Source organism: Hyla sarda, chromosome 6 (genome assembly GCF_029499605.1).
Source record: "Hyla sarda isolate aHylSar1 chromosome 6, aHylSar1.hap1, whole genome shotgun sequence".
NCBI classification, from domain to species: Eukaryota; Metazoa; Chordata; class Amphibia; order Anura; family Hylidae; genus Hyla; species Hyla sarda.
Genome location: NC_079194.1, coordinates 201,433,237 through 201,446,004, shown reverse-complemented (window position 1 = coordinate 201,446,004; position 12,768 = coordinate 201,433,237). Strand labels below are relative to the sequence as shown.

General features: G+C 45.6%; 1 protein-coding gene across 1 annotated transcript in view; it reads left to right on the top strand.

Annotated features, from left to right (window-relative positions):
* LOC130277479 (5-hydroxytryptamine receptor 3A-like) overlaps positions 1 to 12,494 on the top strand; it is a 74,879-nt gene extending 62,385 nt beyond the window's left edge. Inside the window, exons 6-9 of the mRNA XM_056528153.1 lie at positions 9,054 to 9,211; positions 9,292 to 9,499; positions 11,470 to 11,676; positions 12,220 to 12,494. Coding sequence (XP_056384128.1) covers positions 9,054 to 9,211; positions 9,292 to 9,499; positions 11,470 to 11,676; positions 12,220 to 12,494 — 848 coding nt within the window. The remainder of the gene's footprint in view (positions 1 to 9,053; positions 9,212 to 9,291; positions 9,500 to 11,469; positions 11,677 to 12,219) is intronic.
* Positions 12,495 to 12,768: the final 274 nt, after the last annotated feature.

Here is a 12,768-nt window from a genome sequence, read left to right as displayed (position 1 = left end):
ACATAGCCAATACCTTAGTGAACAATTTCAAATCAGAGTTCAGCAGGGCAATAGGCCTATAGCTAGCACAGTCATGGGGATCCTTATTCAGCTTTGGAGTCAACGTAATCAAAGAATGCAAAAATGTCTGCGGGATCCCCTCCCCCCCAGAAAGGAGTTATACAAAGGGACAAGTTTGGGAAGAAGGACAGAGGAGTAAGTCTTATAATACAGGTAAGTAAACCCATCGGGGCCCGGAGAGCGCCCCGACGGAAGCGTCTTAAGGACCTCAGTGAGCTCTTCGCTAGTAATTGGAGCGTTCAAGACCTCCCTGTCAGAGGCAGAGAGTGCTGGAAGGCTACATCGAGAGAGGAAAGAATCCAGGGCCTCGGCCCGCTCCCCGGGGTCCAAAGGAAGCTGGGATGGGAGTGAATAAAGTTTTGAGTAGTAGTCACGAAAGAGGCGAGAGATAGAATCAGGATGATAGTGAAGGGTCCCCGCAGCATCCCTCAGAGCAGAAGGAGTCTGAGACACAGCACAGTCACGTAATCGTCTAGCCAACATGGTATGGGCCTTATTGCCCTTTTCATAAAACCGTTGCTTAGCATAAAGTAGTTGACGCTCCACATTGCGGAGAGCCAAGTCCCTCAACTGCTCCCGTGCTGCAATCAGACGCCTCAGAACCGAAAGGGAGGGGGCAGTAAGCAAGAGAGCCTCCAAAGACGAGACCTGAGCCCTAAGTTCCCGAGAGCGGAGCAACGCTGATCTCTTCAAACGAGATCCCAAGGCAATACAGTGGCCCCTAATCACCGCTTTGTGAGCCTCCCACAAAACTGCCGGGGAGGACATAGAGCCTTCATTATCAGCAAAATAGTCAGTGATATTAGTCTGGATCGAGTCTCGGGAAGTAGGGCTCTTCAACAAAGCATCGTTAAGTCGCCAGTGACAGCGACGTAAGGAGGAAGCAAAAGGAGAAAAGGAGACAAGGACAGGACTGTGGTCAGACCAGGAGATAGGCTCCATAGAGGCAGAGGAGAGCATACGCACCAACGGAAGGTTGCCCAAAAAATAGTGTATACGAGTATGGAGTTTATGGGGGTGCGAATAAAAAGAAAAAGACCGGTCTGAAGGGTGGTTAATGCGCCACAGGTCATATAGCGCAGCCGAACGCACCAGCCGCCGAAAAAGCATAGACAGGCGCACTTGGGCAGAGGGGGGTCGGGCATCACTTAGGGAGTGTCGGTCAGTAGCAGGGGAAAAAACTAAATTAAAATCACCTCCCAACAACCAAGCCGAAGGAGGGAACTTATGAAGACGTGCCAAAACCCTACGAAGAAAGGGGATCTGTGCAGAGTTAGGGGCATAAACATTGCAAAGGAGTAAGGGCTTCCCCCCCAAAGAGCCTTGGAGGATGACAAATCTACCTAACGGGTCCAAATAGGAGGAGGTAACTTGCAGGGGACAGGTCCTTGAAATCAGGATCGCAACCCCCCCAACCTTCCGATTAGCAGAGGCAGCAAACACTTGAGGGTAAAGATGGTGTAGGAAGGCAAAGGTGCCCGTCCTGTCAAAGTGCGTCTCCTGAACATATACAATATCAGCCCTAAGGGCCACCAATTCCTGTTGCAACAAACGTCGCTTTGTGGGGGTATTAAGACCCTTCACATTCAGAGAGACGCACTTAGCCATGAGAGGCGTGGGAGAGGTAGAACAGGTGCAAGATACAGTACTCACTCGACCATATAGGGGACAAATAGTCCATCAGCGCCAAGATAGGAAACCACCACAGTGTACCACACGACCTAAAAGAAAAGGAGACAGAAAGAAAAAGAAACACACCCCAGGGGGGGTCAGCACAGCCACAAACAGTAGTAGCAAAGAGAATGGAGACAAACGGACACAAGGGGAGACAGACAAGGGGTAAACAATGCCAAAAACAAACCATTAAATAACAAGAAAAAGGCAAAAGTTGGGCCGTTGGTGGCGCTGGTCCTGATGAAAAGAAAGCTCTGTAGACCCTTCTCAGTGTCTAAATGTGGTTTTATTAGCACAGAAAGCAACGCGTTTCTGGTCCGAACTGGACCCTTCGTCTGGCAGTGTGCATACAACATAGTGAACAGATGCTGTTAAAATACATTCCTTACGCAACCATAAAGGTTACGTTCATTTGGCAATTCACAGACATGGTTTACTCAAGTAAATATGAAGCCATCCTTCAAAAGAATGAAATAGCCAGCACGAGCTCCCCGACAAATCTGAATACCACTTTGGATAGAAGCATAAATAGCCCAAACAACACCATCAACCAACTGCTGGACCTTTCAGTCTATGACTTTCCAGACCCCACCAGCACTCTAATACCGAATCAGGACCTAAATATCGTTGTGGTGGATAACACTGGAAACCAGTCCACACTGGTTCCCTTCCTAAAGAGTGCAACAACTACCAATATGTCTATAAATCCGGATCACCATTCGACACCTCTCGGCACCACAGAACCCTGCCAAGAGTCCATTCCTTTTTTAGAGGTTGGCCAGGACTGCCATCCACCTCCTCCTCGGACACCCATGGCCCCCATCTTCGAACCTCGGAAACCTCAGACAAAGACACAAAAAAGAAAAAAAGAATTAGAGGGAGCAGAGGAGGTAAAAAGAGGAAGAATACAGCATTAACTGCTGATCCCTCTAATACCACAGAAGAAACAGTACAGATTTTCAACCTATCTCAATACAAGTTGAATCCTTATGAGATATCCCTCCTAAAACGAGGACTCTCATTCTGCCCAACATACCAGTCAGATCAGTTTCAACTTTTTCTGGACCTTCAGAGATTTATACGCAAACTCACCCTCAAGAGGCATTTTAACATCTTGAAGAACAAGAATACGATACATCAAGCCTCCACCTCCTGCGACCAGAGCAATGATGATCCAATAAAACACCAATCGGTGCGTGCCCCCCCTACTTTCTACCCCATCCAATCCCAAGGTCATCAAATCAATACCTTCTATGAACTGGTATCCCAGGAGCTAAAATCACTTCCCAAAAACAAGAGGAGACCATCCACCCGCTCCAATTTGAACAAAGAGGAACTACAGGCATTAAAAGGTCTCCAGAAAAACCACGATCTGGTTTTTCGGTCAGCAGATAAAGGAGGAGGCTTGGTTATTCTTGATCTCCCGCAATACCAGGAGGAGGCCATGCGTATTCTATCCGACCATGAGTTCTATGGGAAGACATCCATAGATCCCTTCCCAAAAATACAAAAAGGGCTCACATCACTCTTCCAGAGGGCCCTGGATGATAGGACCCTCAATAAACAAGAACACCAATTCCTTACTGTCAATAATCAGAATAAACCCTACTTCTACTACTTACCAAAAATACACAAGTCATTGGAAAAACCGCCAGGTAGACCCATCATCGCCTGCACTAGCTCACCCACCAGTAACCTTGCCCACTTTATCGATCTATACCTGCAGAAATATGTTGTAAACCTTCAGAGTTTTCTTCGGGACTCCACTCAACTCATACAACAGCTCTCCTCCATTCCATGGGATTCCTCTTACACCATGGTCACCTGTGATGTCACGTCGCTATACACCAATATTGACCATCAACTTGGACTGAAGGCGGTGGAATTTTTTCTCACTGAAGATAAAGAAATTACCACACCCCAGAGAGAGTTCCTATTGGAAGGTCTCCAGTTTATACTGGAAAACAACTTCTTTCTGTATGACGGCGGAATATACCATCAACAGAAGGGCACCGCTATGGGGGCCAAGGTGGCGCCGGCCTACGCCAATCTATTTATGGGGGCGTTTGAAATGGAACATATATGGGGCCACAGCAACATCATGGAGAACATCATTCTCTATCGGAGGTACATCGATTACCTAATTTTCATCTGGCGAGGTCCAGAAACATCTACCAACTACCTCTTAGAACACCTAAATGCAAACCACTGGGGTATTACCTTCACCATACATACCAGCAATACATCCATTGAGTTCCTAGACCTGATCATATCACATGATCACAGCAAATTCGTCACCTCTACCTTTTTCAAAAAAGTCGATACTAACAGCTATATTGACTTCTCCAGTGGGCATCACAAGAAGTGGCTTGAGAATATCCACTACTCTCAATACAAGAGAATAAGGAAAAACTGCTCTAACCAAAAAGATTTCTGCACTCAGGCTGGGATACTCAAGAAAAGATTCACGGCCAAAAAATACCCCCCGAAACTACTATCTGACGCCTACGAAAAAACAAAAAATCTGACACAAGAGGACTGTCTTAAACCGAAGACAAAAAGAACCACCACCAAGAATTGGGAACTCAACTTTATCACCACCTACAGTTCAACCTCAAATCATATCAAGAAAATTCTCCAACAACACTGGCACATCCTTGAGAGCGACAAACTTCTCTGTGATAATCTACCTGAACATCCAGGAGTCACGTTCCGTAGGGCCCCCACCATCAAAAACCTCCTTGCTCCAAGCCAGCTCAGACAACTACAACCAAGACCAACTCAAAAAGGAAAACCAGGTAGTTATAGATGCGGAAAAACCAGATGTCTATGCTGTGCTGAAATTATGCATAACCGTCAAGAATTCCGCTCAAAAACCTCGGACGAAATCCTCCAGATAAAATACCATCTTACCTGTGAGTCAGAATTTGTCATCTACCTGATTGAATGCTGCTGCGGCCTGCAGTACATTGGGCGGACTACTCAAAAGTTACGCAGCAGGATAAATAAGCACAGGTTTAATATAAGGACGGGATTCCTTTTACATGGACTTTCCAGGCACTGTGCCTTGGCCCACAAAGGGATTGCCAAACCTTTCAATGTTACCCCTGTTGATCATGTTCCTAAATCCCGTTCGAATAGACTTGAAATACTGAAGAGATTAGAAGTCTTCTGGATTTTCAAGTGTGGATCTCTCCAGCCTACTGGACTCAACGAAGTCTCTGAAACTATCCTTGTGTAATCCTTATTACACACCCTAAATAATACTTTAAAATACTGCCTGCTCCTTCAATCCCAACTTTCACACATCACCAGTATGCCACACCAACTACTGACAGTCCTACATACCTCACACGGTATACTGTACACACTGTATTATATGCTAACAGCCCTACATACGGCATACCTGAGTATACCTGGGACACTACCATTCCCACCCTCCCCTACCCCAGGCAATACATATATATTTTTTCCCAATAGGGGCTAAAAAATACTGTCCCCATCTCTACCATACCACATACCTCATACGGCTGCTGCATACCCTACCCAGTAGATTCTAACCATTGTCCACCCAGCTAGGTGCCTCACAGCACATCTAGCCGGTCACACTACTCTTCTACCCTAATCCGTGATAGTTCCTCTAATCAAGCCGGCCACACTACCCTTCTACCCTAATCTGTGTTAGTTTTTCCAAAATAGGTCCGCCCCTTTTCTGTGTCATTTTCTTCCAACACTGGTCCGCCCCTTTTCAACACTGCCACTGCCGCATATCGCCCCGATGTATATGTTCCAAAATAGGTCCGCCCCTTTTCTGTGTCATTTTCTTCCAACACTGGTCCGCCCCTTTTCAACACTGCCACTGCCGCATATCGCCCCGATGTATATGTTCCAAAATAGGTCCGCCCCTTTTCTGTGTCATTTTCTTCCAACACTGGTCCGCCCCTTTTCAACACTGCCACTGCCGCATATCGCCCCGATGTATATCGCCCCCTTTCCAATACCGCTGCATATCGCCCCGTTTCCAACAAAGGTCCGCCCTTTTTCTACTCCACTACCGCTGCATATCGCCCCGCTGTGCGATAGCAGACTCACCCACACTGGTACAGTACCTTTGTAGATCCGCCCCTTCTCAACTCCGCCACCGCTCCATATCGCTAAGGGTTCTGACAGCTCAATAGTCAGAGTGATACGCACGGGACATAGGTCTCCGCCCCCTGACCTATCAGGAGCATCTCCAGCTACGCTTACCAAATCAGCCTTACTCCCTCAGCCGCAGTAACTAAAAAGGATATCAATCTCCGGCCGATATTATTTCCCAGTAAGGCAATCCCTACACATACATATATCAGATTGCCCTTGCCCTGGCCGGCTAGTGCAGATATAGTAATGCACTCGTACGGGACCGAGTTCCAGCTACAGATGTTCTACTTACCCACGCTACTTGAGTAAACCATGTCTGTGAATTGCCAAATGAACGTAACCTTTATGGTTGCGTAAGGAATGTATTTTAACAGCATCTGTTCACTATGTTGTATGCACACTGCCAGACGAAGGGTCCAGTTCGGACCAGAAACGCGTTGCTTTCTGTGCTAATAAAACCACATTTAGACACTGAGAAGGGTCTACAGAGCTTTCTTTTCATCAGGACCAGCGCCACCAATGGCCCAACTTTTGCCTTTTTCTTGTTATTTACACTGCTGGGACATCACCTTTGCTCCAGAGGACCGTGGCTGCAGACCTGAGACATCACCAAAGGCTATCACAGATGTTGTGCTCTCAGCACAACGAAAATAGGTGAGTGTTACAACTTAACTTGTTTTCATCTCACATATAAACATCCTTCACTAGGGGCGCATATCCCTGTTTTTTTCTTCTACTTTCCAAAAACAAACCATTGGCACATAGGCCAAAGCAGAGACCAATACTGCAGCAACTAAATATACAAAGGAAATAAATGACAACATCATTGCAGAAACCATGGCCCCAAAGGGGGAGGTGGAAGAACGCATCAGATAGAACCTCCAGTAGTACCAGAGACCCCCTCGGAGGTCGCTCTAAATGTCAGCCCCAAGTAGACTACCCTAAATTATCAACCCACATGTAGTGGAACAATGCAGGCTGGACATAAATGGGTAGTAAAACATCAAATATAGTAACTAAGAGAGGAAGGAAATCCCGCCATTCAACTATCAGAGGGGTTCCACTTCAAAATTCTCATGGAGGGTTCAGGCCCCAGCCCGTAGGGCTAGGGGGAAGGTTAGTTCCCCATTGACAGGATCGCCTCCCGTGGACTGGCTGCCAGATTTGCAGTAGAGCAGGGGGGGGGGGGATAAGGCCCCAGTCCTGAAGCCGGGTGGCGGTACATCCAGAGTGGCACAGAAGTCCGGGAGATCAGCAGAGGTGCGTAGTACAGCAGAGCGTCCATCTCTTCTAGCTTGCAAAGCGAATGGGAAGGACCACCTGTACGGAATCTGTGCAGAGCGCAGGGTGGATAGCAAGGGCTGCAATAACCGCCGTTTTCGCAGCGTGAGCCATGATAAGTCCTGGAACAGCTGGATAGGAGCACCATCAAAATCAAAGGACTTCATGGAGCGGGAGTTAGCCATGATCGTCTCCTTTAGTTGAAAGTCCGCCACACAACAAACAACATCCCGAGGAGGGCCATTCGTGGGACGGGGGCGCAACGCCTGATGGGCCCGGTCCAGTTTGATCTTATGTGAGGGGGGTTCCCCCAAAATCATGTTAAAGATGGTTTCCAGGGTAGCAGGTAAATCCTCAGCCTGAGTTGCTTCAGGGAGCCCCCGCACACGAATATTGTGGCACCGTCCCCTATTATCCAGGTCTTTAACATGCGAATGGAGATCATTAAGGAAGTCAGTTTGAGCAGACATAGTACCCTGAATTTGCGCTATATAGGACCTGGTAGAGTCGTGTGCCCCCTCAAAATCATCAACCCTTTGTGAGACATGCTGGAGGTCTTGGCGCATCTGGGCAATTTCGGCGCGGCAAGTATCCTTGACTTCCTCAATAAGCACCTTGAAGTCTTCCTTAGAGGGGAGATGAGAGAGCAGCTGACTAAAGTCCATGGACGGCAAGGCTGAGGCAGGTAATCCGGAACATACAGGGTCCATAAGCGGGCTAACAGTCCAGGCAGATCCACCGACCCCCTGTCTGGGAACATCCTGAGAGCCCAGCAGCGAGGAAGAGCCCCGCAGGGGTACCACCCCAGGGGGTTCCCCTGATAATTTACGGGTGGACTTGTCCCTTAGTGGCTGAGAGGGGGCAACAGTGAGGTCAGCAGGGGGCACCGAGGCCCAGTCAAACTCCTCCACAGGCGATAAGGGCACAGCAGGATCCAGGGCAAAGGCAGACCCCACAGCAGGTGCACAGGGGCAGATGGGAGCTCCTGAAGGAGGGGGGGCCCCCACAGCTGCAGACCCCTTTATATGAGTGGAGGGGAGCACAGGAGTCCCAGCTTCAGGAGAGACTGGTAGAGCCCCAGGAGGGGGAGAGAGAAGGACGGCCGTATACAGAGCTCTGGAGGCAGCGGGCTCAGAAGTGGGTGCCTCCAGCTGTTGCGCCTTATGTGGCTGAGGAAGGCTATGCAAGCAGAGGGGAGGTGAGGTACTCACTGTAGTACCCGTCTGTGTCCCTGAGCCGGAGTCCTGCGACAGCAGTAGGGGACTTGCGGGTATGTCCTGCAGGGCTTCAGAGGCCATCCACGGCCGGACCTCCTCAGAGACGGGCTTCCTAATGGCCGCAGCTCCGACTGAGCGGGAGCGCAGGCCGCGAGCAGGAGACGCCGGCGGGGAGGCCGGGGCTGAAGAGGGAGTCCGGAGCAGGTACCTGGCAATCCCTCCAGGTGTGATCGGAGCAGGCAAGTCAGTAGCGGGCACCTTCCGGCGCTGGCGGGACCCCCTCGGCATGGGGCAGAGAACTTAGGGCAGCAAAAGGAGCCTATGTAGCGACCATGAGGGACAGAGCTCCGGAATCAGGCGGCCATTCTCCACAGCGGCAAGCCACGCCCCCGCAGGATAGGTTGTCCCTTGATCTATTTCTGAACACCAAACCTAACATCAAAAACACTAAAAAAAGCTATTCTACTTAGAAGCACACACTGAAATCAACGCATATAAAACTGTTTTTCTTGTGTGAACCTTTACAGATCTAATAGAAGACAGATGGAAAGCATTATGATTCCTATTGTTCCTAACACAATATTAGCAATGCCTTTAAACGCCTTTGCTGTACTATACAGTATTTACTACCACTGGTCTGATAAAGGTATAAAATAATAATGATGTGTTATCTTCTAACAGTGTCTGATGTTCTGTTGATTCCATCCTCGAGCGCTGAGCAAGTTACATCACTTTCACTGGAAGAATTTTCAAAATCAGAATGGACTCTCAAAGAAATCAACATTATTCACTTAAATATTACCAAGTATGGAGAAGAATGGAGCAAAGTCATTTATCAGGTATCTCTGTCCCAATATATTGTGGCACTTATAAGTGATCGTATTTTTAATTAATTTCATATTTTTTATTTTAATGACAGATACTGATAAGAAGAGCTCCTGTTCTGTACGTCATTAATCTAATTATTCCGGCTTGCCTGCTTGTATTAGTAGATGTAGCAAGCATGTTCATCCCAATGGAGGGCGGTGAGCGGCTGGGATTTAAGATAACAGTTGTGCTTGGATTCTCCGTGCTCCTGTTGATTTTAAATGATTTCCTACCTAACACTGACAATCCACCAATATTAGGTATGCACATTAATGCTCATAGCCTTGATATTGTAGAGGTGTGAAAGTACCAGACTGACAGGTCACTGTGGAACCAAATTTTGTCATCTCAGATACTAAAAACAAAGTAATTGCTTGATACAAAAGTCAATATTAATAATCAATTGTATGTTATTCAGTGGTAAAAACTGGTAAAAACTATTGTGTTTTGCCCTGATATGACATTTATAGTACATGATCTACAACTTGAGTTGCTCTGGCTTCTGAACGGTGCAGCGGTCTCCAACTTGTGGCTCTCTAGATGTTAGGAATCTTTGACTCATGCCTTTTGCAGAGCTTGAGAGCCAAAGGTTAAAGACCGCTATATTGGCAACCATTTTCTAACAGAAGGGGTAGATGTCCCATTCTTTATCCAACATAGAAGGATGATGAACTCTCCTCGGCCTGGCAGAGGACTTACCAAAGATATCATTTGACATGTGACTAGTCCTGAGTTGTACAAAGAAGTAGTCTATTGAAGTCGGCTTTGGGCTCATACTATGCCTCAGTTGGCATTGTACAGTTGCACACATAGGCCTATGGCTCTATAGTATAGAACTATAGGTACTCAATGACCTACTATACAGGCACTGTTTGTTGTGTGCATTAAAGGGGTACTCCGGTGAAATATTTTTTTTTAAATCAACTGGTGCCAAAAAGTTAAACAGATCTGTACATTACTTCTATTAAAACATCTTAATCCTTCCAATACATATTAGCTGATGTATACTACAGAGTAAATTCTTTTCTTTTTGGATTTCTTTTCTGTCTAACCACAGTGCTCTCTGCTGACACCTCTGTCCATTTTAGGAACTGTCCAGAGCAGGATAGGTTTGCTATAGGGGATTTTCTCCTGCTCTGGACAGAAGAGTCAGCAGAGAGCACTGTGGACAGACAGAAAAGAAATCCAAAAAGAAAAGAACTTCCTCTGTAGTATACAGTTGTTAATAAGTACTGGAAGGATTAAGATTTTTTAATAAAAGTAAATTTACAAATCTGTTTAACTTTCTGGCACCAGTTGATAAAAAAAAAAAAAGTTTTCCACCGGAGTACCCCTTTAAGCCTAAGGTATGACTTTATTTTAGAAACCTTCATCATGCAAACAAAACTATGGCCCAGATTTATCAAAGAGTGTCTCCGGTAGAGCTATTTTCCCATGTTTATTTGGGTGGTGGTTTTGAATGGCGTGCATCTTATTTATCAAGGAGGTGCAACAGGATAATGAATTTTGCGCAGCTCTGCTGTGGTGGGAAAAGCTCTACCACATACACTTTTTCTAAACGCTTGCGAAGGAGGGAAGTAGACACTTTCCCGGGTCCTGAATTTGGCAATTTAGGTGTTTTTATTTAATTTCACAGGGCTGCTGGGACATTTTTACTTGCATTTTAGACGCTACAATCAAATTTGATTGCGGTGTCTAAGGGGTTAAAACTGGGCATCACCGTGATCGTTGATGTCTGGCATTAGAGATGGGTCTAGTAACCAGGAACACCCAGCTATGACCTGTACTCAGCTCCTGAGCTCGTGTCATAGAAGGGAAGCAGGACGCTGTCATCTACAAGAGGTTAAAGGTTGAATTGTGGAAGGTAGAAATTATACTCACGCCTACCGGTATACTGGTAGGTGGTGTAGCTTTGCACCTATAAAAGTACCTTTGTGCACAAAATAGCGACTTTTGACAATAGTCACAAATGATAAATACGTGAGCACTGCATGGTCAAAAAGAAAAAATTCTACAGGTAGTCAAAAAGAGTGAAACTGTCTATATCAAAAGACGCATAAAAGTCGCTAAATATGCTGCTTGTGCCTGGACTGCGCCAAAACATAGACATAAAAAATACTCTAAAAATAATGATAAATCTCACCCTATATTTTTTTTAAAGCAAATTACCAATCAAGGCAAAAATTACAATATTCGTATAAAGTGATATTTTTGTCATATCTTCATTCAGGTGTCTTCTGCATGGTATGTCTACTTGTAATGATAATTAGCATCATGGATTCAATCTTTATATCCTATATGCTGCACTTATCTGCTGTGAGACCAGAGGTACCAAACTGGTTGAAGCTTTGGGTACTGAAGCGATTGGCTTATGTCCTTCGAATTGCCATAAATGATGAAATATCAGATTCCATGACACGTGCAGTTAAGAACAATGGTATGGATTTGTGTCTATTCTTGTGTATGGTGCCTAAAAATGTTTTTACTTTTATTTAGTTAGATTAAACAGGACGAATAGCTCCACTTGCAGCACTATTCTTCTAGGCAAAACAAATGATCATCACGATAGACCCCTCAATGGGCCCACTGTAAGTCATCAATGTCTGTTGTGCACCTTCTGTATACAATATACGACAAACACAGCAAAGACATTTAACTCATAAACAGAAGCTCCGCTACAAATGTGAACAGTGCCTTATAAGGTTTAACAGATGGAATTATAGTGTATTAAAGGATTTAGCTGATAAAACAAACATATATCTTATTAGGACATATGGATATTATACAGGGTGTCCCCTACTCAGGACCCCTTTCTGTATGAGACAGTTAGAGTCAGCCTATTTATAGAAATGGCTAGCGTGCTAACATGTGGCTATAATAGGCGGAAATTCATCAAGAAGCCAAGCCTGCAGCAACTGGTGCTTATGACTCAAGTGGATGAATACTGTAATTTGCCTAATGTAAATTCCTTTATCTCTAGCTATGTCTGAAACTCCAGCACTTCATGAATCAGAGCCTGAAACTAACAAACAACTGTCAAAGGACTCCAAGGACAGTCCAGAGATTAAACTACTCAAGAGGTTACTTTTGGAACTGCTAATGGTCCGTCGACATCTTATTGTCTCCAAGAAAGAGGAGGAAGCAAAGTCAGAATGGCACTTAGTAGCTTTTGTCCTGGACCGATTCATTCTCATCCTCTATCTGTTTATTGTGACTATCATTATAGTTATAGTGGTGCTGGTTTGGGCCATGTAAGCCAGTGGGCCACATTTATTAAAAGTGGCCCTTTCATAATGTGGAACCTCTCTCTTCTATATACAGTCATGGCTTAAAATGTTGGCACCAATGAAATTTTTCACGAAAATTAAGAATTTCTCACAGAAAAGGATTGCACTAACACATGTTTTGCTATACACATGTTTATTCCCTTTGTGTGTGTATTGGAACTAAACAAAAGAAAAAAAGCTAATTGGACATAATGTCACTCCAAAAATCCCTGAGCATGCAGGACAGCTTGAATATCTTTGGA